General features: G+C 39.2%; 1 protein-coding gene across 1 annotated transcript; it reads left to right on the forward strand.

Moving 5' to 3' along the window:
* Nucleotides 1–2,840: 2,840 nt before the first annotated feature.
* sgpp1a (sphingosine-1-phosphate phosphatase 1a) lies at nt 2,841–22,086 on the forward strand. Its single transcript, XM_007256661.4, has 3 exons — nt 2,841–3,911; nt 12,885–12,974; nt 18,694–22,086. The coding sequence occupies exons 1-3, from the start codon at nt 3,237–3,239 to the stop codon at nt 19,243–19,245; spliced, it is 1,317 nt and encodes a 438-aa protein (XP_007256723.3). The 5' UTR covers nt 2,841–3,236; the 3' UTR covers nt 19,246–22,086.
* Nucleotides 22,087–22,624: the final 538 nt, after the last annotated feature.

A 22,624-nucleotide genomic window follows, 5' to 3' on the forward strand; every position in this document is an offset into this window, starting at 1 on the left:
AGACACTTAATTAATAATGCAACATGAGATTAATGCTTGGAACAGGGTGAGTAACAGTGACTAGATTATTAATGGAATAGTAGAACTCAATGGACTAGAACATGGCAGAACAGTACAGGTTTCTCGCAACATTTCTTATGTCTTTACAGAAAATACCAAACTGCCATTTTTTGCTTCATTTTACAATAATAGGATTATTCCAGTCTTTAGCAGTAAAAAGACTGCTAAAAATTGCTTAAACAGAGATGTACATTTCTTTAACATGGACTTTAGTTACAGTATGTTGTAGTGGAAAAACACCAGACTGTGCTGGACTCTGGCCTTTTGTTCACTACTGTTGGATTGGACCTAGAGAGATTGTAATAATAGTGGAACATGGGTACATTTATTAGATTAATAGTGGAATGACGGACCCAGACACACCAATTTAATAATGTATTACTGGATTAATACTGCAACAGGGGGCTCAGACCGCTGTTTTTATAAATAGAATAGTGTAACTCACACTTATTGAATTACACTCATAGTGGAATAGTACAGTGTTTTCTTGCTGAAAGACACCAGACTCGAGTCATTACTTAACTATCTCATTTTATATAGCGTTAGTGTAGAAAAACGTCCAAAAGTGCAATAAAGAGAATCAAAGGGATCTAGGTGGTGGAATAGTGTATACAAATTTTACATTTTTAGATGATAAAATAGTTTATACATTAATTGCTCAATTTGGTTAGTGGTAGAACTGGGATAATGTAATTCTCTCAGTGTTTTAACAAAAATACTTAAATACTAGTATTTATCATACAATACAGTTGCTAGACACATTTATCTCTTTTTTATGAAATGGGCACTTTTTTCTGCCAGTAGATGTCACACAAGAGCACCATCATATGAAGCCAATATTTTTTTGATCTACACTTCCCTCCTCCTATTTGTGTGATCCATACTAGCTGACAGAGGGGAAGTTAAAAATTCAAGATGGCTGCCCCTCACAACAATAACAAAAACAGTAGTATTATACAGTTTGTTAGCACTTCTATCTGCATCTCATTAAATCCATTAACGTCTATGAACGTGTTTTCATGGGGTTAAGATGGACAAAATACTGCATAAGTGTTATCAGTTGATATTGCTAGCAATACTTACCTGGGGCAATGCTAACAACCATAGCTGTTTATCTGGAGTGCATTATTAGTTCTAACCAGACAAAGTCCAACTGTTAACATGGTGGAAAAGCCACCCACACAACCCTGTCAAAGCTGGCTGTTAACAATACGGCTGAACTGCCTCAACCTTGCCAACTTCGGCTGCTGTATCTGTTAGCATCTGGTAGCTTCAACAATAGATGGTTGCAACATGTTATTGTTAGACAACTTGGTGCATAAAAGACTCGAGTTTTCATGGTCTATTGGGGATGGCCTAAGTTTCCACAGGATGGGAATAACATACGAATTGGACCTGCTATGAATGCACAGAGCTGAGTACCACCTAATTCTCTGCTCAATATTTATTGATATTGATTAGTTGCTTGTTTATATGCTACTGTTTATATTGTCTGGTTTTGTGCCTTTGAATTTAAGCTGTGGGCTGTTTTACTTTTAGTTTGTGTGTCCTAATTAAAAGCAGGAAAAACACCACACACTATGCTTGAGTAGGGCCTTCAACAGTATTTTACATATATTTTATATGCATTTAATATTGTGTACTATGTTTGATGTTTGGATGAGGCCTGGAACAACAGTGTTATCTTTTGTTTTTCATTGATATCAAACATAGTACACAATATTAAATTCATATAAAATATATGTAAAATATTGTATGTGAAACAGAAATTATAATATCGCTGAGGTGGATTTGTTTTGAAAGGGGGCTTTACAGCAGACTAAATAATACGTTTCCAAAAAATAAATAATACTTTCAATCAATTTTATGAATAAAAAGCGGTTTGACAAAATTATTTAATACTAAAATTTTAAAAAATATATTTTTTATCTGTCATTCTATGTGGACAATGCCAAAAGAGTTAAATGTTAAATGTTATATTGACAATACAAAACAGTATATTTTGGCCCAATCCCATTTCACCCCTTGGGCCTACCACTTACCCCTACTCCTCTGCACTCCTAGGTGGCCCTTTAAACACAGATTTTTCAGAGAGAGAATTTAAAACAGAGAGCTGAGAATCATTGTCTAGAAAGCAGCCCAAGCGACCAAAGAAACCCACAAATTTTTAGTATTTCCCTCGTTAATAAAAAGCTAGCTAACTTTCCAATTCAACCTTAAATGCTGTAACAGATGATAGAGACTGCAGCATTTAAGGTGGAACGAAAAATTAGTTTTAATAAAAGCTCATTTTAGAGCAATTAATGAATGTAGAATAATAATTAGGATAATAAATAGGATTGGGGCTCAGTATCTGGTACTCACTATATATATCCTGATGTTCCCTAACTAGTATCTGGTCCTCAACACATAATATCTGGTGCTCACCATTTATTATCTGGTGCTGACCACTTGTTTACCTAAAAAATACACCATGTCCTTTCAGGGACACCGTATTTATGGGTTAAGTCACTATAAAATAATTTAATTTTCATTTTATGTTGACAGTGCCAACAGAAGTAAATGGGTGTTTCTGAACAATTTCTGCAAAAAGGACAATCTGTTTTAATGCTGTGTTTACACTTAATAAAAAAACATTTGACCTGGATATATTTAATTTATGAGTTTATATAACACTTGTATTATTGTATTTACATACAACTGAGCTCAAAGGAAAAGGGGGACCCACCACTACGTCATCACCGGTGCGCGTGCCTGCGCCCTTGTGCTCGCTCGCGCGCGCTCTGTTCGTGTAGCTACAGACTGAGAGCGAGCTTCATTGAAAGTCGCAGACAGTCAGAGAGCAGCAGCGGAGAGAACAGAGGGGGCTCGCGCGACATAGCGGTGATGTGACTGTCCGCTTTATCATCGGTATTTGTGTCTGTGTGCGCTATACTGGACTCTGGGGGCGGAGGGGCTGCGCTCGGGCGGTGTGGACCCCTGAGGAGGAGGCTGTAGCTTTAGCCTGTCCACTCTGAGTGAGAGCTGTTTCCCGCTAGCGGCAGTTAGCTGGCTAGGCTAAGCTAGGCTAGCGGGCGGGCTGTGTGTGCAGGAGCAGCGGCTGCTGCCTGGCGCCCCGATACCGGAACACCAGTAGCCCGCCTCTCTGTCTCTCTGTGCTCGGTCTGCCCCTGAGAATGGCGGGCGCGGTGGTGCAGCGGGTCGTCGGCCTGGGCAGATATCTCCAGGACCCCTGCCTGGTGGCCAGGTTTCAGCAGCTCTGCGGGGTTAAAGGAACGTTTCCGCGGAAATCTCCGGGAACTGAGGAGCCTAACGGAGACTTAAGCAGGCCGGGACCGGGCACCACAGACCCCCGGCTCAGGAAGACCGAGACCCCCCCGTACGACTCTCTGAACGGGGCAGCACCCGAGTCCGCTCCCACGGACACCCACCCCGATGGACCTGCAGCAGCAGGAGACTCCAGGGGTCCCAAGGGGAGAGTGAAGCCCCTCCGTAAGAACTCTCTGACTGGAGATGTTGGACAGGAGTTCATCATCGAGAACAAGTTCCTGTTCTATCTCTTCACCATCGGCACCGAGCTGGGCAACGAGATGTTCTTCATCGTCTTCTTCCCCTTCCTGATGTGGAACGTGGACGCCTATGTCAGCCGGCAGGTCATCCTGGTCTGGGTCTGGGTGCTCTTCTTCGGACAGTCCACCAAAGACCTGGTGGGGTGGACGCGGCCCGCCTCCCCGCCCGTGGTCAAAGTGGAGGTCTTCTACATATTCGAGTACAGCATGCCCTCTGTACACGCCATGACCGGGACCTCCGTCCCCTTCTGCCTCTTTCTGCTCACCTACGACCGGTGGGAGGTAGCTATCATCTCTCACATCGTCTACAGAGAGTTCTGTGTCTGTCTGTCTGTCTCCCCAGCTGGAACACAACCTACCTTCAACTTTGTTAGTGGTTGAATAGATGAAATGATGTCTGTTGTTGTTTCAACGTTGGATGGAGGGATGAAAAAGTGTTTTTATTTCCATTTGCAGTAATTGCTTTTTTAATTTGGCATAAATTTTTACCATACCTGGGGGCATGTTCATGTTCTATTTGTTTTATTGTTGTGTTTTTAAAATCAGATCTTAAATCACATTGTTAACCATAGGATTTTCTACATTTAGTGAGCTATGGTTTATTAAAGGTTGAATGTAAAGCCCTTGGAAAAAAGCTATTTCAAAATCAACACCAAATCCAACATTGATTCAACCATGACCTCAACATTGATTCAACGTTGAAATGCCAGCTGGGTCTAAATCTTCTTCAGTGTCAACTTTATTGTCAACTATCTGGGGTCCTGTCAGTGGACACTGTATTTAACAGTGTACTCCACAGATTTCCTAATGTTCAGTAGTTGGGATGTAAAAAGCAGACATGGATAATATTATTACAGAACGCATCGCTAATACAACAGTTTACTTTGTTTATTGTTTATAAAACAAAACTCTTTTTGTATAAAATAATAATAACGTACAATAATAAATTGCAGAACATGTAGTGTATGCATATAAACTGCAAACATAAGTAATTCTACAAATAAGAAGAGCTTTACAGTAAATATCAAAACAAATACAAAATTGTCTGATTTTAAGACAGAACAGCTCTAATATAACTGATTTCTTTTAAATGTTTATTGTGTAAAAAAAATGAATAGTTGTTACAAACAACATGGTATGTCACCACTAGCCTAATTAATCATCAATGCTTTATTTACTTTGCTAATTCTACACTAACACAAGAGACTGACACAAGTAAATGCCACATAGCACAAGTTAAAGACTACAGACATAGAAATGTATGTTGTGTGATCTTGTTTTTAAACTTTTCTTTGTCACAATCACAGTGAACAATTTTAAATTCCAATTTAAGTTTCTCTTGAACAGAACATTTTAAATATCTGTAAAATGTCTTAAGAAATGTGTACTGAGACTTGCAACACAGAATAGCCCAGGTGTCAGACAGTGAGATGTATTGATTGATGCAGAAACTGTCATAAATATTGGCCTTTAAAGACACTTAAGGCTGGGTTCAGCTGCCAGATTAGCTTCATTAGTTCAGGGGCTCCACCAGGGATCTAGTCATGCTTTTCAATGCTTTCATGCACCATTGAATTCACAGAACCGGGTCAGGTCTCAACACTAAGAAGCTGGCCCGAAAATGGCCACTCACCTTACCTTTAGCTGAGCTTTTAGAGAAAGTATCAGATGTGATCTACAATCGCTCATCTACTCTATATCACAATAGCAGCTGAATTTGTCCCAAAACTTGTTTTTATAGATTGATATCGATGCCATTGGGCAAGTTATCATAACCAAACTAGGGCACAAGTTTAATATTATATGTTAAATGTTTGGTTATAATAAATAATTAGGGAAGGAAAAATGGAAAATTGCAAAAACTAAGTACAACAGGCGGGCAAGTATAAAATTGTAAATATGTAATAAAATTAAACTAACAAAGACAAGTTTAAACTTAAAATTATTTCAGCTTTGTACAAGCCAAGTCAGCATAAAAAAACCCAACAAATAAAATCAGAATTGTAGCAAACCAATATGATTCTGTAATAGCTGCAGACTTTCCTTTTTGCTTCCAAACCATTGTACTGTAATGCAGATGAATAAATGAAACCAGTGAAATACAGGGCTAAATCTTAAACCATTGAATAACATCTACTAAAACGACAACGCAAGCAGTGTCTGTAAACTTGATGTTCAGCTCAGACAACTGTGCTTTAACCAGATTAAGGATGGGAACAAACAAGATTTTATCTCGCAGCACTGGGGACATTCAGTATCCTTAGACACTGTAAAACTCCTTCAGGTCTCTTTAAATCTACAGGAGGGTGACTGAGAAGGAGTAAGTAGACGAAACAGGTCTTCTGCTCTGTATGCAACTGTTATGCCTGTAGAACTGGTGTGCCTAGGTGCCTAGCTGATTTCCCTGTATTAGAAGAAATGTTGGAATCGTCAGGTTCCACACCAATAAAAAACAATGCAAACGCAGTAGACTAGTAAAGTAGATCAAGTGGTTAAAAAGAAACCAATATGAGAGCTGTATAACCCCTTCTGTAAGATAACCCCTCAGTAGACCTCAATCAGACCAGACCGGATTTTACTCTGGAAATGTGAGTGAGCTTTCTTTGGTAATTAGTTTTAGCCTTAATTATTTAAAAATATTATATATTAAAAATTAGGGATAGAACTGTGATTCTATTGCTCTCATACACTCAAGACCATTCTGTAATGTGAGAAATCGGCAGTGGTCTTCTGCAGCAAGGCCAAATAGACTCAGTCTTATATTTTTATGTTGTTATATATCATACAGTTAAGTTTGTTATAAAGCAAATACATTATTTCCTCTAGTTTGTTAGATGCATTGATTAATACTGTTGCCTATTGAATTGGGATTTATGCATAAAGGTGCGTTTTTAGAATGATTGCACTGATGATTAATTTGTCTACCTGCCAGGCTGTTGCTGTATGGTTGCTATGGTATCCCCAGTGGTTCTATGATGTTGTTGTGTGGTTGCTATTGTTCTACTTGGAGTTTTCTTTTTTCCAGATTGTTGATTTGATGATATAGTAGGTGGATGTTACATTGTTGCAGAGTGATTGCAGAGGCAGTCTCTTTGGTGGTGTTAACTGGTGTCCCAGGTAATTGCCTTATTGTGTATTTTTTTATTGTCTCAACCTGGATGGACAAAGACAAATATGCATAATCAGACTAGTCAGTCTGGAGTAGGACTGGGTATCAAAATTCAGTACATTAAAGTCACCAACCAAAATGTCTTGGTTTTACAGAGTACTGAAATGTCTTAAAAATGTACAGCACAGCACTTTAAAATGACCCACATGGCGCCCTGATGCACACATGCAGATAGCAGCAAAGAAACGCAGATCATTCAAATCTTCCACACACTGCTGGTGCCTTAAAATCTCTCAGCCGCTCACTTTATCTCGCTCACTTGCTCGCTCGCGTTTGTACTGTCTCTTCATCTCTCTCACTTCCTCTGTCTTTCATACACTCGCTCTCTCTCTCGCTCACTCACGCCGTCTTCCTCTCTCTCTCTACCCTGAAATATTATAATACAGCACAGTAAGCTCTAGTCTGCCAGACCTAAACCACACTAAACTATTTCTGTTCCCTCATAATAATACTGGGAAATGCCAGCATTAATACAAGTGATTGACACCACTAATAATATTTAATTTTGCTGATCTAATGCTGATATTTCTCAAAAACAACTGTTAAAAACTGAAATGCATCCAGTAATATGTAATATAAAATATTTGTAGTTTAAGCAGTTTAATGCTGTGTTTTTTGTTCGCCACAATTACATATCAGAATCAAGAATAGTATAAATTGGGTAAGAGTGCAGTAATGGTACAACAGAATGCACAGTTTTATCATGTCACAATAGTGTTTTCCAAGATTTCAGCTCTGTCACCGTGTGTGTGACCTGTCACCCAGAGAGTGTGAGAAGGAGTTTATGCTGGTAGGCGGTTGTGCGATTACGTTTACTGTTTTCTGATCTCTTGAACAAGCTAAAGGCAGTGGAGTTCATCAGGTTCATAGGGGAGATAATGGATAATGGTGTGAGGCTCCCTGTTCAACGAGTAAAGGGTAAAAGACACTGCTAGTAAAAGGCTTGTCCTTCAAAAATGTACTGTTGTAACTTGAATTACGCATTCATGCAGTCTCTAACCAGCAGGAATTTTGACCAGAATAGCCTATGGCTTTTAAAGGAACCTTGTAAAATTAAGTGTCATCAATTCTGTCAGCTTTAATTGAGCAAAGGTGGACATATGGTCTACAATCCACTGCACTGTTTAACTATGAAGGTAAACTTTATGAAGTCCTTTACTAGTCCTAGAAAAGTCTCAGTTCTCGGGTAAAAGCCAAAACAAATTTTGGTTTGACCACAGATGATGACGACACTCATGACTATGAGGTCACTTAATTTGCCCTCCTTTTATGTACTTCTGTGGAATAATAAAATAGCAGGAAGTCATGAACAATGGCTCAGGGTCATTGTTTCATCTGTTTCTTTGTTTCTATTGCAAGTTTAGTGTTTTTATAGCCCGTTTCTTTGTTTTGTGAAGTGTAATTCACAGTCTGTAAATTTAGAAACTCTGCTTGCACGCTTTTCAAGCCCCTGGTCAAAACAGAATGACTCACACACTGCCGTACAGCAGGGTTTCTGCGTGTATAGCAGATGGCAGACTGGCATCCCAGTGAAGTTCAGACCAGCACAGTCAGTGGCACTGCTCAGCAAAATTGTGCCACCTGTTTTAAGATTTTAATCTACACCTACACCCGTCATGCAGGCACTGACTTTAGATGTGCTGACCTTCACAACTGTGTTATTAAATATCCTGATCTTGGATTCCAACACCCAGTGTAAGCTGATGTTGTTATTTCTCGGAGGATGCCTGATATTATCAGCATTTTATTGGTATTGGTGGATAATTGCTTTTTAAATGTATGTTGGAAAAAGGCTACTACAACGGGCCAACACTGACCACACTTGTCACTGATTTAAGCTATTTTTTATTTAGTTTGTATTAGTTTCAATAGACCAGTAAGGACTGGTAAAGATCAGTTATAGCTAAATAAATGTGAAACCAAAAAATGTGAAAATAAATTTCTCAGGAGACACCTCTCATTTTATTGTTTGGTTGGTACAGTTGGTTGAAAGGTTATACTGGGTTGCCTTGTCTAAGTTATAAATCTGTATATTATTTTGACAGATACATATCTGATATCAGGATTGACCCACAATTCCCATATCAGTGCATCCCTACATTTCTCATAATGTCTTCATGTGCCATTTGTTTTCATTCATGATTACCTGCCCAGAGATCAGGCAGAATTGCTCAGCTGTGCACAGTAGCACAAAAGGTGATAGCACAGTAATGAGTGTCCGATTGTGAGCTTTTCTTAGAGAGGGCCTCTATTAGCCATTCCTGCTTAACCTCAGAAACATGAGATGTAGCAGAGGCCTGAGCCAAGGCTAGCTTTAATCCTGCCAGTGGGTGTGATGGCTTGAGTTGGCACAGTGACCTGATGGCTGCACTCCTGAGTGCAGTACAGGCTTCATGTTCATCCACATGAACTAACAGGCCTTTGGAAAGCACTGTGAGCCTTAGTGATAGTAACGTTGTCCCAGACATTCATTCTCTGCCGTAGTGCTGGACGATATGGCCAAAATTTATATCACGATATATTCCATAATTTCGGTCGATACGATATAATTTCGATATCGACATAAATATTTTGAAGGCCTAAGAAAAACTTAAGTCTTTAAAGCCTCCTTTCACAAAAACTATATAATACTTTAGAAATAAAAAATGGTCAAAATAAACCAGTGATCACTTTTAATCACTTATATCAAAATAAAAACATGACAACTCTGTCAAACACAAGCCTATAACCTATATACAGTACAAGCCAAAGGTTTGGACACACCTTCTTATTCAATGCCTCATGAAATGAAAGAGTCATTAAAATAAAGAAAACGCATTGAATAAGAAGGTATGTCCAAACTTTTGGCCTGTACTGTACATATTACCAATATAAATAACTTTACATTTACAACAGAGGCAAAGCTTCTTATTCTTCCGTAAACAAATTTAACAGATCAAAACAAAAGTGCTTCAACCAGGATAAGGAAAAAAAGCCTTTATATACATAAAAGGAACATGATATCACAGTCAAATAAGCAAACCTATAGGCTTTTATAACTATAAATAACTTAGATATAACATAAACAACAAAAGTGTTTCAGCCAGAATAAAGAAATTTAGGAGATTTTAGATGCTGACCGGAGCGCGGCCGAGTTTCAGCGCGAGAGATTTTCAGCGCGAGAGATTTTAGATGCTGACCGGAGCGCGGCCGAGCTTCAGCGCGAGAGATTTCAGCGCGAGTTTCAGCGCGAGAGATTTTAGATGCTGACCGGAGCGCGGCCGAGCTTCAGCGCGAGAGATTTTAGATGCTGACCGGAGCGCGGCCGAGCTTCAGCGCGAGAGATTTTCAGCGCGAGAGGTTTTAGATGCTGACCGGAGCGCGGCCGAGTTTCAGCGCGAGAGATTTTAGATGCTGACCGGAGCGCGGCCGAGCTTCAGCGCGAGAGATTTTAGATGCTGACCGGACCGTGGCCGAGCTTCAGCGCGAGAGATTTTAGATGCTGACCGGAGCGCGGCCGAGCTTCAGCGCGAGAGATTTTAGATGCTGACTGGAGCGCGGCCGAGTTTCAGCGCGAGAGATTTTAGATGCTGACTGGAGCGCGGCCGAGCTTCAGCGCGAGAGATTTCAGCGCGAGAGATTTTAGATGCTGACCGGAGCGCGGCCGAGCTTCAGCGCGAGAGATTTCAGCGCGACTTTCAGCGCGAGAGATTTTAGATGCTGACCGGACCGTGGCCGAGCTTCAGCGCGAGAGATTTTAGATGCTGACTGGAGCGCGGCCGAGCTTCAGCGCGAGAGATTTCAGCGCGAGAGATTTTAGATGCTGACCGGAGCGCGGCCGAGCTTCAGCGCGAGTTTCAGCGCGAGAGCTTTTAGATGCTGACCGGAGCGCGGCCGAGTTTCAGCGCAAGAGATTTTCAGCGCGAGAGATTTTCAGCGCGAGAGATTTTAGATGCTGACCGGAGCGCGGCCAAGTTTCAGCGCGAGAGATTTTCAGCGCGAGAGATTTTAGGGGCCGAATGGAGCGCAGCTGAGCCGTGTTTCTGTAAATAATACATATCGATATGACACAAAAATGATATCACCGTTATTGAAACATTTCTTATCGCGATAAATACCGTTATCGAATTATTGTCCAGGCCTACTCTGCCGTATTTTTGAGTTCCTTTTGTTTGTCCAATTGAAACACTGTGTGGCCATTGTAACATTCTAGTATTCATTATCAGTTGACTTTTACTAGTCTACACATCATCTGAATACTGCATAGCAATAGACATCCTAAGGTTCATTTTGTTGCTGTGTTTGCTGTTACTGCTGTTGGTCCTCCAGTGTAGCTCCCATTTACATAGTACAATAATAAAGGTACAATATTGTGCAGAAGTCATAGACCACACAAAAAAAGTTAATGTCCTTCAAACAACTGTGAAAGTCATCAGATCAATCCCATCAGATGATAAAATTTGATCTGACAACATTTATAGACGATGATGATGATTCAATTCTGTTGAGCAGATAAAGTCTCTACTGAACTAAAAGAAATAGACAAAAACAACTTTTGTTGCACTAGGACATGTATTAGGTAGGCATTTAGGCTGAAAATTAAATGAGTACAATAAATAATATTTCAATCAAAGAAAATCTGCCAAAATTAAGCAAAAATATATATATATATTTATGTCCGGTGCAATTAAACTCTAATCATGATTGATTTTACATTAGTGTTTTCTTATGAATGAAGTCATCAGGTCTGTAAAGCCTTGAAGAAAAATCTGTCTGAATAGACGATGTTGGCTGACATAATGAGACTTTCTATTTATTATTTTATATTTATTTTGTCAATGACTGTAGAAAACAGAAACAGCTCGACAACAGAGGTCTAGCACCTCTGCTGGCTGTTTATAGTATAATATGTAGCTCTGCCTATCTCTAAAAGTCTCAGTGAAAAAACAGCCCATTTTCCAATTCGTTTTACTTCTCTAAACTCTTGCAGCAGTAGTTTAAGGTTACACTGAATCGTGAAGCTTTGGTTAATTTAACTTGTAACTTGTTTTTAAGTAAACTTAAACTTTTAGTTTTACTGATGAAATATTATATTTATCAAACAAACTAAGTATCCAGTGAAAATAATATGCTTTGCTTCTGGTCCTTTAGGCTGCTCTGTGAACTAATTGAAGGCAGTCTGAGGCTCTGGTAGAATGGTATGGGTCTACCAAATGATTAGGCGAGTCTGCCTCTGCGTTTGGTCTCCATTGTTCAGACTCTGATTGTAAATTTCTGAACAGAGCAGACTTTCTTTAGAACGAACAAGAATGGAACCACAGTTCACTTTTTAGTGAAGAGAAGCTAGCCCCAATGCTAATTTTGGAGCATATTCAATATAACACACACTTGTTTTGTCTCTATTTAGTGTCAATGCTATTTGTGAAGGTTAAATGAATACCAACTGCCCTACAATGTGTGCAGTTATGTGTGGTGGTACTTCTGTGTGGAAAATAGTGTGTTATTTTTCCTAGACTTCTTTATATCAGAATAACCAGAAAACCTGGTGACTTATAACTTTTAAAAGTAATAAAAAAAAAAAAAATGTATCATAGAATTTCACAATACTATGGGCCAGTGTTTGTAGTGCATCCATCGTCTCTTGTCCTTTTGTGGCATAGAAAAAACCCGCAATCATTGTGTATCACTAAAATTGACATTTGCCTCTATATGTACTGCAATACTGTAGCTTACCCTATTTTTTTAGCGCTTACATGCTAATGCTGCTGCAGCAGTGCTAGCTGGGGTTAGCAGCAGGCTACAGCCTGATATATTCACCTCTGAATGGTGAAAGAGCTAGCGCTTTGCGCGGTTTGTGGCTAATGCTAATACTGCTCCAGCCCCAGTGCAGAAGAAACTTCACTGAAACTCTTGTATACCGCTGTACTTCAGCGGAGTGGCTTTACTGGTCCTCACAACATGACTGGTAGAATTCATACATAAGGCACTGATGATTTTTGGGAAAACGAAAGGATTTTACGTGTGCCTTATTGTGCGAAAAATACGGTACTTAACCTATTAATGTATAACATTCTCATAATAATTGTTTTTCTCTCTCTCTCACACAGTACCCTTTCCTGTTTGGACTGAGTGTGGCCATATGCTGGAGCTTCCTGGTATGCATAAGCAGAATCTACATGGGCATGCATTCTGTTTTGGTGAGTAAGAAAAATCAGACTTGTATGTCCATTACATATATTTAAATCTGTTTTTAATGTTTAATTTATTTTATGTGTAATGTGTTTTATGACATAAACTGGTCATGTAGGCTGATTTTGTTCAGTCACTAGGTCATGTTGACCGGGTCGATGTTCCTTGACCCAGCGAAGACATTAGCACCAAATGAAAATGAACAATAGTTCTTTTGTTTTGATGAGTGTCTGGGATCCTGCACAGGAAACGAACCACAAAGCAGCAGAAATCTAATATCATACTGACTGAGACGACTGCAAAGTCTTATCTCCTCCACCACTGCAGTCAGGACCCCACTGGGTCGATGTAGATCACAAGCTAAAACTGTAGATGAATGAGTCATCATCACTGATGACTCAGTGGCATCTGGTCCTCTGCGTTAATCGCAGAATGCTGATTTTGCTGGCTGTTTTTCTGGCTGTTTTTCTTTCGGTGAGCTGCGCTGATTAGAAGCTCGCTGTCCTTTGCCCTAGGGAGTCGGAGACTCTCTTCGCGTCGGCTCTGTGAAATAAATGATGTAGATGGGCAGATGCGGACACAGGCTGGCTGTTAGTCTTTAGTGATTCACTGTAGCAGATGTTTAATGATGATGACATGCTTTGATTACATTCAGTTCTGGTTTTGGCCTTGATCATTATTGCCTGTAGAGACTACCAGTGAAATCAGTGTAATTTAGAACATTACTTAAGACGTGAGGACTCTGAAAGATCTGGTCACAACAATGCTAGGCATTAATGTAGATTTAGTGTCGCACTTTTAGATTTTTACATTTTGGAAATTTTAGGACAGTCCCATTTTCTTATTTTTATCGACAATTAAAACAACAGTAAGCTAAACAAATACTTGCTGTTTGGCTGTGCATTTATGTAGACAACCGGCTGCGTAATGAACATAACTGTGTACATACTTGCCTATATACTATGCCTGTTACACCATTGTATGCAGATGCTTATTGTATGTTGTGATATATGGAAAAAGATAATTATTGTAATGTTAAATGTTCATAGTGACAGTAGATAATGTTAAACAAAATAATTTATTTTCAGACTTATATTCTTCTCTGATTTACCAACGTGTAAATCTATGTCAAATGGTTTTATGGTCAATACACTTTTTACACTGCCTAGCAGGCAGGTCACACAGTCTTATATTTGGTTGGAACGCCTTTAGCTTTGATTAAAGCACGCATTGTCTGTGGCACCATTTTCACAAGCCTCTGCATTGTAACAAAATGTATTTCTATCCAAAAATGCATTCATTTCCCCCCAAGATCTTGTACTGATGATTGGTGATTTGGACCACTGCACAAAGTCTTCTCCAGCACATCCCAAGGTCCTCAATGAGGTTAAGATCTGGACTCTGTGGTGAACAATCCATGTGTGAAAAGGATGATCTCATGCTCCCTGAATCACTCTTTCACAAATCCAGCCCCATAAATCCTGACATTGTCATCTTGGAATATGCTTGTATCATTAGAGAAGAAAAAATCCATTGATGGAATAATCTGGTCCATATTCAGGGAGTCAGCTGACCTCATTCTTTCAGCACATACTGAACCTAGACCTGACCAACTTCAGCAACACCAGGTCACAGCACTACCCCACAGGCTTGTACAGGCTTGCACCCATCATGCCTAGTGCCTACTGTACATCAATTCACTTGCCTCTCTTCTTACCCTAATGCTCCATCACTTTGGAACAGGGTAAATCTGGACTTATCAGACCACATGACTTTCTTCCAATGCACCAGAGTCGGGTCTTTACGCTCCCTAGCAAATTGAACTGATAAGTGGTTTTCTTAAGACTACGCTGTTGTTTAGTCCCAATCCCTTGACTTTCCTTCACATTGTGCATGTGGAAATGCTCTTACTTTCACTATTAAACATATCCCTAAGTCCTTCCTTGAAGATGATGTTTTCCCACTGTCTTTCCACTTTTTTTTTATAATGCGCTATACAGTTCATAAATTTTAAGTAATTTCAGCAGCAGTTCTTCTAAGATGCTTTCTCTGCTTATTGCATGCCAATAATTTGACCCTTCTAAAACAGATTAGCATCTTTTCTACAACCACAGGATATGTCTGTCCACATTGTTGGCAGATATTTACTGCATCAGTTAGGGTTTAATAACTTGTTACCAGCTGAAACATAAGCACCCATGCAGTAATTATCCCATGGGAGGCACTTGCCTATTTGCTTAGTTAAATCCAGACGGTGAACCTTTTTTGGCCAGACAGTGTATATAGATTATAAATTGAACCTGTTATATAAAAAAAGGTAAATAAGAGTGTTCTTGTTTCTCATTACTTTTTACAAGCTTACTTTTAAAAATACATTTTCATTCCTTTATTAGAAAATGACTTGGTAATGAGGTGGTAAGACCCTGGTCACATGACGAAGCAAAAAGTGCTTTGTGTACGTGTATATGTATGTGTCTATTTAATAAGACTGTTCTTCTCTTTTTGACTTTGTTCTGCATTTTAAGTAGAAAAGGGGAAAAAGTGCACGTTTGGTGCTCTTGTTTATTGCTGTGATAAAGGAGTTCATGGGGCCCAATGGATTATCAGATTCTGGCTGATTGTCCTCTTGCCTTGTACTTTTTCCTTCTCGTCTGTGAGTAGATTGTGCAAATATGATTGGTATTGACCCCTCTGTCAGGTGTTGAAGGTCATTTTGTAATCTCCTGCAGACCTTGAACACACATCACGCCAGATCTGACAGCAGGAGTGAACTGGTGAGCTATTCATTGCTCAGCAGACAGTATCTGAAAAGTGCCAAAGCCTCTGAAACTCCACTGAATGTGATGTCACTGAAAAAAGGAGAGAAATCGACCTGTGAAGAACAATAGTTTAGAGTAAGGCAGACAAAAGCAAGCTGATATCGGAAGGGGAGAAGTGTTATGCGCATAAAGAGGAAGGCCAGATTGCCTTGAGAGAGTGAAAAACAGGATGTTGGTATGACGGGCAGATAATTGCTTCAGGAACTGGCAGGAGAAATGCTTATGTTCCACGTTTGTCCTCAGCTCAGACCAGGGATTGTTGTGGTGGTGTAGTCTCAGAAACTGTTATTTTTGTTTGCCCCATATAGTTTATAGTGGTGCACTCTTAAAAGATCCTAAGTGCTTTTGTGTCTGGCGTGTTGTAGAACAAATACTTTAGTTAGTATACAACCCTTACATTATAAACAGATTCTGTAAACTATAAAAGAGGCTCTAGGCACAAAAATGTTAGGATATTTTAACACTGCTCTAGTCAGAATTGACTATTCAGGGTCATTGTCCTTTTGAGACACAGTTGTGTCCAGGTTTGAAGTGTCTTGTTCTTGGTTTGAGGTTACACTGGAGAATAATTAAGGTAATCCTCCTGAATTTAGCTATCCATTTTTATGCAGTGAACCAGTTCAAGTGGCAGCAAAGTAGGGCTGGCCCGAATAGCGTTTTTTGAGCTCCGGATATTCGGCACTGATTCGAAGCGAATATTCGAATATTCGTTTTTAAAAAAAGAGGTAAAAAAAATAAAATAAAAAAAGCAAATCACAGCCCCTTTAATCCACTGAAAAATGTTCAATTTGCTCTGACCGACGAGACATATTCACCCCGGATTTTTGGTGTTTTTATCCCGGATTTTTGTGTTTTCACCCCATATTTTTTCTGTGTTTTTAGCCCAGATTTCTTTGTGTTTTCATCCCGGAATTTCTGCTGCCCCACACCGCGGCTTATTCGCTGCGTAAGCAGGCTAGGGAGGCTGCTGCTGCACGGTTTCTCCGCTGCGCAAGCCAGCCCAGTAAATTGCTGTTTGTGTTTTCACACTTAGGCTATTTGCTTAAAAAAACAAACAAAAAAAACGTTTGTTCAGGAAGTATTTTATATTTTTAAACATTGTTGATTATATTAGAGGACAGTCATTGTAAACTGTACTTGGTCTATTTCGGTTAAAGGATTGTGCAGGGCATATTACTGATTTTGTATTTTTGCACTTGGGCTATAAGCTCAATATTAAATATTTCGTTTGTTTAGAAATTATTTTATATTTTTAAACCATGTTAAATTATATTAGAGTAGAGGAAATTCGTTCAGACATCATTTTTGTAGGCCAGGCTTTCACATATCTGTATTTGTATGGGTATATGTCACTGTAAAGGTATAAGAAAATATACCAAAGTATTGCAATACTTAAAAACAAAACATATTAATATTTTATTAATTAGTTTAGATGTAAGGATACAGTGGTTAATTTTGTTATTGTGTTTAAACCACGACCACTAGATAACGTGTTGTGCTTTGTCTTCAGATCCCCCATTTTGATTGTGTAAAAAAATGTTTATTGTGCTCAGATGTCATATGTGACTTTTTTTTTGACTTAAACAAGCACAGTACATCTTCTTGCTTACGTTATTGCAAAAAATTGCAATGTATTCAATCATAACCCCCATGTTGTGAAATGTATTGTATCGTCAAGTTCTTGCCGGTACACAACCTTAATAGCTGGACAAGTGGACAGCCAGATCTGCATTATGCTCTGTACTTCAATTTAAAAAATATACCTAGTAATGTGTCTTGTGACATTCAAGTACAGTGATGTTAATTAAAATACATTATAGTGAAAGTCGACCAAAGTGTAATGAATGTTCTCTCAATAAAGGAAAATTATGGTGTGTATGTTTTGTGAATCCTCTGGTGTGTTTGGAATTTCACACACACACACACACCTATTTTGAGCACAGTCACTTACCTACACTAATATTTAACACACTTGTACCAAAAGGGCGAGGTGTAGTGTGAGCCAAAAATATCAGATCATTTTAGTATGTGTGATAGGTGGTCTGTGTTTAGACTGAATCCTGCCTGCCAGACCACTCTGTAAGTTGTCATGGATACATTGGCTTTTCACTGAGGGGTTTATCCCTTAGTGCTGATGTTAATGTTGAGCCTGTTCTGTGGGAATGTGGGAAAAGTGGCAGTAGCTTTTTTTTTCACCAGCTTAAAGCATTGGAAAATATTAACTCCAAACTTTTAGTTTACTTTTAATGCAGTTTTTGTAAAGAACTCTTGTAATGTCTGAGCTTATAACATATTTGAGAACATGTTTGAGCAGAAAATGTGCATGGTTCAAAAAGCATTTTCATATGAGGAAAGCATGAGTTTTTAGTTTTTAAGCTTGTTTATTTGACAGAAATTATCAGTGAATCTGTGAAGAAGCTTCTCAAAACAGTGGATTGGTCACCCAAGAGTGTTCCCCTCAACAAGGGTTGAAAAACAATAAAAAACAATTTAAAAAAATCATATTTTCTTTTTTATTTTTGTTGGCGTGTGCAGCCATCTTGTTGGTGATTTTCTTTTTTTCTTTTTTAAAACCTTCACTTTGGAGTGTGCCTCTAAAAAATCTCTTTTTGGAGGGCTGTGTAACCTTAGCATTTCGCTCATCGCTCTGTCTCAACAAGTCATCACACCTGTAGGACCTAATAGTATGGAAAATAGGTGAAATGGTCTTTGGGCCTAAATAACTATTGATAACTATACAGCCAAACCTTACGTTTCTGTTGGTTACAACTGTCGAATTGATTGACAATAATGGACATGATGTATAAGGTTTGTGACATGTTGCTTATTTAAAAAAAAAAACAGTATGTATGTAATTCAATGTTTTATATTTCTACACTTATCTTTTTGTCTTGTGCTTGTCTTTCAGGAGGTGATCATGGGCTTCCTCTACAGCTTGTTAATCCTGGCTGCCTTTCTTCCTGTGTTTGACGACATTGACACATTCTACCTGTCTAGCAGGTATGCGCCTCTGGTCATCCTGCTGCTGCACATCGGCCTGTCGCTCGTGGCTTTCTCTCTGGACTCCTGGAGCACGTCTCGAGGGGACACGGCTCAGGCTTTAGCCACTGGAGCTGGAGGTGCTTTGGGCTGCCATCTCAACCACCAGCTGGGTCTGCAGAATGACCCTCCGCTGTCCTCCCTGCCCCTCAAGATGCCCACTATTGACTCTTCGTTGCTAGGACGTTCATTTCTGCGGCTCCTTGTGGGCGTGGCTGTGCTGCTAGCTGTGCGTGCGGTCATGAAGGCCGTGGCTATCCCACTAGCTTGCAGAATGTTTGGCGTTCCCTGTGACGACGTGCGCAAGGCTAGACAGAATCCTCATGTGGAGCTGACTTACCGCTTCCTGGTGTACGGCACGGTGGCCGTCTGCTGTGCCTGCCTAGTGCCCCTGCTCTTCAACCACCTGAACCTTTCCTGAAGAATCTGCAGCTGAAGTTCTGCCTCTGTGTAGGCCAGTAATACATCATCGTCTGCCACTGCTCTCTATCCAAATAAGGCTTGAACTTTTCCAATTTGATCAGAATCCTTATTTTTATCCATTTTATTCTTTTTATGTTTGGTTGTCTTATCACTGTTGTGTTGTTGTTTTAGTCCTAAATCTACAGAATTTTCATTCTGTCTTTGGTTTTGCCTAAACATGGCATGCATAACTCTATATTGGGAATGAGGGACTGGTCATCAGCTGAGGATTTAATCTCCATTGAAGACCAATGAAGTAGTCCTGACCTTTAGAGTAAGTTGTGCAGTATTTGTTAAGCTGAACTACAGAACAGCACCGTCTGTGTCTCAGAGATGTAACTGTAAGAGAGTTTGAATGGAACTATGTAATGTTTGGAACTAGATCTCCACAATATATTGTTTTAGCATTGTCATCACAATTTACACTTACGCAAGAGTCACATTGCAGGAAATGCAATGTTTTCTGCAATGTAAAAATGACATTTTAAAGCTTTTTGAAGCTTGATACAAAAACAAATCACACATTTCAGATTTTACATAACAATATCTAGCAGATTACAGATGGTATCTACCCAAGACCTTTTACAGTATGTTACGTCAATCATGGATATTCATATTGCATTATTAATATCATGTTGGATTGTTGACTTCTTGCCAAATTTGGTGGCAATATTTTCCAATATCGTGCAGCCCTATTTTGAACATTTTAAAACCTGCTCTGTTAACAACATTCAACTAAGTCATGTGTGGATCGTGTTTGTTTGATCTCCACCCCTTCTTCTCAGCAGCCATTCTACCTACACCCATCCTGCACCATTGTTTTCTCTCTGCTTCCTAACAATATGTTGGCTCATTTCCCACTATATTGAGCATGAGTCTTGAGCCTTTTTGGTGAATGTGTGTGTGTACACAAACCCAGCGCTGATGGGCTTTGAACTTTCCCTCAAAGCTGAGCTCAGGTTGTATCCTAGTCCTAGGTTATATCCAAACAGCCCAGTACAGAGACAGGGATAGAGAGATTGGAGGAACAGAGCTTGTTCCAGGCTACGTGTGTGGCAGTACTGGGTGGTCTTTTTAAGGGAGTTGGCACAGGGCTGCCTAAACTCCGGTCTTATTTCCACTGTTGGCTTTACTTTGCAAGTAGTAAAGTTCTGAGGGAACAAGAGGAGAAGGTTTTCCTCTTTAAATGAATGACTGTCAAAGGGATTGCCACTCCTTTTGAGTGGGTAGATATGAATGCTAATTAACAAACCAACAAATAATGAAAAGTGATCTTCCAAAGATGAAAGGAAACTACATGTCATATTTCTTTTAGTTGTTGTTTTTTTTATTTGGTGTGAAAAGAGAAGTATTTTGTAACTATAGTTTTTGTTTGGTCCAGTGAATTTCACATTTTTATAAAACGTATTAAAATGCACTCGTAGCTGACAGGTGAAGAATCTGCTTTGTTTGTCAGTTCATGGCGTTGTGAGGCTGGGTGAGTACTGCATACTGCAGTGGCATATATCAAACGCTATCTCTCAATGTTGATGGTGTAAATGTAGGCATAAAAATTCCAGGGAGTTGTAATCTAGACATTTAGATTTGCCAATGCTTGTGCTGAAGTAAACTACCGGTAATGTGTCCCAGTTAAATACCTAAGGCTGTGGAAGAGTCATTATCCAAGTGTCGCAGTCCATGTTTAAGTATGTGTTTTATTTTTTTTTTCATTATTTTATTGAATGAATGTCTTTCTGTCTTTTAAATTACAGTAATACTTCAGCATTTCTCAACTTAATCTCTGTGGACTACATTTGTGATTGCTTACCCTTTGTGGACACTGGCATGGGCAAAATATCACAGATATTTGGGAGAAGATCTGGTAAAAAGCCAGTCGGCTAGCAGCTTGGTCTAGCATTGGTATTAGCTTACAGTCTGGTTATGTGCAGCAACCCATTGTGTTTAGTGTAAAAAAAAAAAAGACTTGCGATAGTGGGCTGGATGTATGTAAAATTTGATGGGGAATAAAAGTAATAAAGGCCATTTTAGGGTTAAAACAGTGCTCCTATATATATGAGGAATTTTATTTTTATTTTTTATATATAATTTGGAGAATTCAGTATCATTTGGGAGAAAAAAGTTCAGGTTTGGAACACAGGGCCTGATCACAGCCATTCCTAATATGGGCATGTTGTTTGTTCTAGCACACATATTGGCTTCTCTTGAAAGAGGTTTCTCTTCAGAGAAATCACTTTTCTTTTTCTTTTTTCCGTTTTTTATGATAACCAAACGCCAAAGTAGTATAGAAACAGTGCAGAGAGTTTAGATTGTAAAATGCTGGAGTACTCCTATAATACTGATTCAGATGTCTGTGTGGGTCTCTGATAGCTGGACTTTTCATATCTTGATCATATTTGAAAATCTCACACCATTTTTTGTAAAATATCTACTTATTACATTCAACATCCAGGTAGTCCAGGTCTTACAGATAGATTTGAACAGTAAGATGTGTGGTAGATACAGGCTCGTAACTGACCTTCAGTAGGTCAGAGACTGATATGCTGCTGTTATTATGCACTGCTGTTAACATGGATGCTGTTAACATTGATCTAACCCAATGATCTTGAAGAGGAAAAACAAGAACTGTAATTTTGATCTAATACAGTCAGCAGTAGGGGAGAATACTGTAAAGTGACACTTGACGGTCAATGTGTTTTCAGTAGATTAAATCTTAACCTGCTTGTTTGGACTTCCACATGCTTGGTTGAGTACATCACTCTGTCTGTAAACTAGACCAAAATAAAAACTGTATTTGAGTTTCCATGCGTGTTGTCTTTTTGTACAGTCTTATGAATGTGTGTATTGTAGCCCACAAGGGAATAACTTAAACTCAAATTATCTATTTTTATTTCCCACAGCACCAGAAACTATTTTTACATAACATAATTTTTTTCATTTGGTAGGAGTTGTATTTTAAAGGTCTCATTCCATCGTTTTTAAGGTTTTTTTATTTAGCCCTGCTTTATTTCACTGAATTAGAGGTCTCTGAAGAAAGACAGGATTTCGGTTCTTGCTCATGAATATTCATACATGCAAATATATAACTTCTGATTGGCTAACATCACTGCAGCAGACAACACCTTCACACGTTTCACTCCTTTAAAAAGCTCACATTAGGGAGGTGTGTGGTAATTATTCATGCGCAAAGTATGATAGAAACCTAGTCAGTGCGAGTTAGCAAGTTACTGAGTCAGTGAGTTAGTGAGTTACATAGGCAGTGAACTAGTGAGTTAGCTAGTTACCTACTCAGTGAGCTAGTGAATTAGATAGTTACCTAGTCAGTGAACTAGTGAATTAGA

Source organism: Astyanax mexicanus, chromosome 1 (assembly GCF_023375975.1).
Source record: "Astyanax mexicanus isolate ESR-SI-001 chromosome 1, AstMex3_surface, whole genome shotgun sequence".
Lineage (NCBI taxonomy): Eukaryota > Metazoa > Chordata > Actinopteri > Characiformes > Acestrorhamphidae > Astyanax > Astyanax mexicanus.